This window comes from Corylus avellana, chromosome 3 (genome assembly GCF_965113065.1).
Source record: "Corylus avellana chromosome 3, dhCorAvel1.hap1.2, whole genome shotgun sequence".
Lineage (NCBI taxonomy): Eukaryota > Viridiplantae > Streptophyta > Magnoliopsida > Fagales > Betulaceae > Corylus > Corylus avellana.
The window spans coordinates 11,114,818-11,119,671 of NC_142492.1; the positions used below are offsets into that span (position 1 = coordinate 11,114,818).

General features: G+C 36.2%; 1 protein-coding gene across 1 annotated transcript; it reads right to left on the reverse strand.

The window, feature by feature from the left end:
- Nucleotides 1-321: 321 nt before the first annotated feature.
- On the reverse strand, nt 322-2,549 carry LOC132176234 (Haloacid dehalogenase-like hydrolase (HAD) superfamily protein). The gene has a single exon (XM_059588379.2). It carries the CDS (start codon nt 1,836-1,838, stop codon nt 696-698), a length of 1,143 nt encoding a protein of 380 aa, XP_059444362.2. The 5' UTR covers nt 1,839-2,549; the 3' UTR covers nt 322-695.
- Nucleotides 2,550-4,854: the final 2,305 nt, after the last annotated feature.

A 4,854-nucleotide genomic window follows, 5' to 3' on the forward strand; every position in this document is an offset into this window, starting at 1 on the left:
AGGATCCTATTCCAATCAAAACATGAACACTTTCCTTCATATAATAAATACAACCAACGTCTTAAGTTACTTCAAAGATAGGCTAGTTATTGAAGTTTCAACGGTCAACATAATTTTGCTCTGAAAAGAAATGGAATTCTTGCTTTTTAAGAGAAAATGGGCAGCCAACCTGGAAGCCTAATGAGTTATATGCCCTTGACATAGGAATTAAGCAGGTAGAGACTGATTTATAAAGTAACTAGATGCCAATCTCATCCGTACTTTCTTTAATAATACACACACCATCTGATCATCTTCTAATCTATCCCATATCCAAATAACTATTCAGGAATCAATTTTAATAATACACACATAATCTGATCATCTTCCAATCTATCCCATATCAAAATAACTATTCAGGAATCAATATTCCCATTAAGACAGTTCAATCATTGAATATTGATGGAAGAGAAGCAGCACCAGATAAATGTTAGAAGTATCAGAAACATATATTGTACAGAGAATACATACGTGATAACATTAAGGTAGTCTAATGCAGACCACCTTTTTATATTTATCTTTCCTTTTTTTTCTTTTTTCTTTCTTTGCCCTTTTTTTTTTTTTTTGGCCAGTTATCCTTATACACAGCATGGCCAATATAGGACTATTATCATCAAGAATCAGAAGAAGAATGGTGAACTGTACATTTTATTGGATCACCAGAAACTATCATCGACTGCTGCCAAGGTTGATGAGGATGGGTAGTCAACTTCCTCCTCCAGCTCCAACTCTGGCTCTCCAGTCCCAAATTCAGGAGATTCAATATCAGCAAGATGCTTTAAATCAACCACTGAAAGCTCATCTAGGTGCCTCACCACCAAATCTGCGGCCCCAAGCTCATAGACAGGATGCTTGCTAGCAACAGCTACACACTTCATTCGTGCATCATGAGCAGCCTCCACCGTCTGATTTGAGTTCCCAAACACAATGCACCGCTCAGGAATAAATTGCAGAAGCTGTGCTGCATAGGCAAACATCTCTGGATCAGGCTTCCCCCTGTGAACATCCTCTGCTGCTACAATCACATTAAAGTACCCTTCAATACCAATTGTTCCGATTGCAGTCTCAAGAGTTTTTCTAGGACGCGTAGAAACCAATGCCATAGGTATCTTGTAATGCATCAAGATATTCACAAACTCTTTCGACCCAGCTCGTAGTCTATAAATCCCACCTTGTAAAGCTTGGTAAATTTCTTCTTTCCTAGCACCCATTCTTCTCAACTGTGCTGGGTCTCTTGACCAGCACAGAACCTCAGATATGGCCTGCTCATTCTTCATGCCTTCTATTCTTCTAAGAATGAAAGCCGGGGGAGGAGATTTTCCTTCTTCTTGAGAAAGAGCCAGCCAGGCTTGCTTCTCAAGATCAGGATTATCTTCAATTAGAACTCCTTCCCATTCAAATATGGCACCTAGCCAACCACAACCCATCCTTTCTTGTCTAAGCAGGGGATTGTGTAGTGAAGGGTTGTCGGCTTTATTCTCCGGTGGCCACAAACCAGGTTTTCTATCAAAGTCAGTATCAATATCAAAATTCCAATCCTGAGGAATTTTCTCTTCTCTGTATGAATACGCCTCTTTCGTCAGCTCCATCGCTAGAGCCTTAATTGGAGACATAGTCAACCGATCAGCTCTCACTCTCGCCAAAGCAGGCAAAGCAACAAGCCTTCGACCGTGAAATTGTATAACCCGGAACCGCAAGATATCTGGAGATCTCCGTTTAGACGAGACATCCTTGACAAAAGCCCCTCGACACAATGGTCGATGCGCAAGAAGAGATGTAGTGGCAATTGATTCAACCATTCTTACAAAGTGACAATAGCTCAACCTAAACAGGATTTTCAGAAACTCTTCTTATGACACAGGCCCTTTCAACCTCTTAGTGAATTGAAAGGAATATGAATCAAGCCTGACCACCTAGACACCTATAAAACCTATATACCCAACTCGGATTCAGCAATAAAAGTTGAACCTTCCTCCACAGGCAACAAATTCACACATCATAACTACCACAACTACTTCTAAATCAGCTGAAGATACCCATCTTTTGTGAGAACGAAAGGGTGAAAAAAACAAAGCAGCCTTCCCACAAAAAAAAATCCCAACTTTCTAGTCAAAGCAGCCTTCCCACAAACATTCGCTTCAAGCAAAGCTAAGCACAACCCATCAAACCCAAACCCCAAATTAACAAGACAGCCTACTAAAACAGCTATTAAAACTCAAAACCCAGAAAAGGCAGAGAATTTCAACAATATATACAGCAAAACCCCATCAACATAACAACTCCTATTTTTTACTCTAAAATATACACAAAAAGGGAAAGCTTTGATTATATATTACAACTACAAGTAAACAGGAAAATATCAAGGAAAAACCTGAAAACTGATTGCTGATCAGGAATATGACGGCTAAAGACAGACCCAGAAAGAGGGCCTGATTCTTTCCCAGAAGGATTAGATGAATATCTCTCCCCAATTCTCTCTTGTGAAGAAGAACGTGTTATTTCCCTTTTCTTTTTTCTTTTTTTCTTTTTTTTTTTCTTCTTTTTCTGTGGTTTATAATCTCACAGTGAAGCCTAGAGAGAGGGATAGACCGGGTCGTGTCGGTGAAAGCAACGGGCAGGCGGGACACGTGTCGGTGCCTAGAGTCATCGTATTGACCCCTTTGTATGACTGCAAGTGAAGCTAGCTTCTTTTTTGTGGTTTGTACTTTGCCCAGAATTTAGCAGATTATTCACGGTACGGCCATTATTCTGTACCGAAGAAAAGTCTCTGGTTTTAGAGTTGTTTTCTAAGACACTGATTCCTTTGCTTTTTTGGGGAGGATTCGTATCCTCCTACGTTGAATTACTATCCATAATAGATGTTGGGATTAGTTTAATCTTTGTCGGAAGATTGCATATATGTAGGAAGTGGATACATATACTTGAAGAAAAATTATAGGTTTAGTACTCTTTTATATTTAGTTAACACGTGTTAACGAGTGAGTAGAAGCTATTTATTTATTTATTTTTTATTTGAATCTAATTACACATTCACACATATGAGCATATTGTAAAAGAGTTGTAAATGAGAATTAAAAGTTGTTGCATTAATTTTAGATTTTTTTTAAGTAAAGAGGAAAAAAAAAAAAAGAGATCTATTGAAATTAATTTGAAGTCGAATGCAAATAAATTGAATTCTAATCCAATCTATATTTAAACCCTAGAGTATTTTATCTCATAATGCTAACGTGTTAGTGTTAATCAACTCATGGATAAGTCTTTATTAAAAAACAAAACAAAATGAAAGGTTGGTTAAAATTGTCACTTCAGCTAGGATAAAAATATAATTTCTAACAATGCTCTCTAAAGAGGCCTGTTAGTTATGGGAATGTCGTCATGTTAGCCGTTCTTGTAACACGGCAGCACATGAGTTGGTCAAAGAGGCCTGTAAACAAGTCATTGAGAGGTCTTGGTTTTTTGAGATACCAAGATGTATTCGTGATATTATTTTGACAGATCAGTCTGAACTGTCTATTTTGTGATCAATGAAATATCAACAATCTTTTCTCAAAAAAAAAATAAAATAAAATAATGTGGAAAATATGAGCTAATAAAGATTAATACTACTTTTTACATGAACTCATTTATCACACTCGTTTTATATTGGCTAACATTGTATATTTTAAGTGAATTTTTTTTTTTTTCTTATGAAGTGATTAACTTGCTTAAATATGGCACAACAGTCGCAATGATAAATGAGGTGAACTTAAAAAGCCACCTATATACATATGCTTTATTGTCAGTCAAGGGCATAACAGGCGGTGGCGGTTTGCTTAGTTTCTGGATTGATCAGAAAAGGGATATATGAAGTTCGTTTTGTTCCTCTGTTTACGCCCAATCATTTTGGATAACGCTTGCATCCTTTGCCTGCCGTAACATTACTCCCCGATAAATATCAGATTTTAATCAAATGATGTTAGGATAAATTTTCCCCCTAATGAATGTAATTTTAGTTAAACCAACATGTATTTAAAGCATATAATTCTGAAGAGAACTTTATTATGTTAATATGCTTTTACTCAAAGAATCATCGAGTAGAAGAAGTCTTGTGGTTGCCAACAACGCTAATTTATGCGGCTTTGAGTCCATGCGTCAATGGGCGAGGAGTAACCAACCACGCCTATTATGGACAAAAGAGAGGGAGGTTGATTGCTACTTGCACGTAATTATGGGCTCCAATGCCGTGCTTTACAAGCCAAACTCTTTTCCTAGCGTGCATCTTATTGTAATTGTCTAGGGGTGAAGCAAAAGAGAACGGCACGCTAGCAATCTTTTTTTTTTTTTTTTTAATATTAAAAAATTAAAAAAAAAGTGAAAATAGTTTGGCGTGCTAAGCACACTGGCGTAATGTGTATCACGTCCCAGTTGTCTAGTGTCTAGTATATATAATAATTCTTTAGGATTTGACTAAAATTTATAGTTTTTTTTAACGGTCTAAATTTAATTTAATTTTAATGAAAAAATTAAAATTTAATTTGAATCATTTAAAAAACTACATAAAATATCACGAAATCCACTATTGTAAAGCTTTGTTGGTAGCTTTGGATGCAATACTTAACTGGCTAACGTAGTTGCTTATTAAGACAGTGGTAGGCTATTTAAGCGGACAATTTTTTCTTAAACTGAGTTAAAGGAATTGACATCTATCCTTAAAATATGTAAAATGTATATGAAAATCACATATTCTAAGAATAGATGTCACATATTACGTTAATCTTATTAAAAATGCGTATGAGAATCCTATTAAATTTTGCTTTGTCGCCTACTCACTACTCA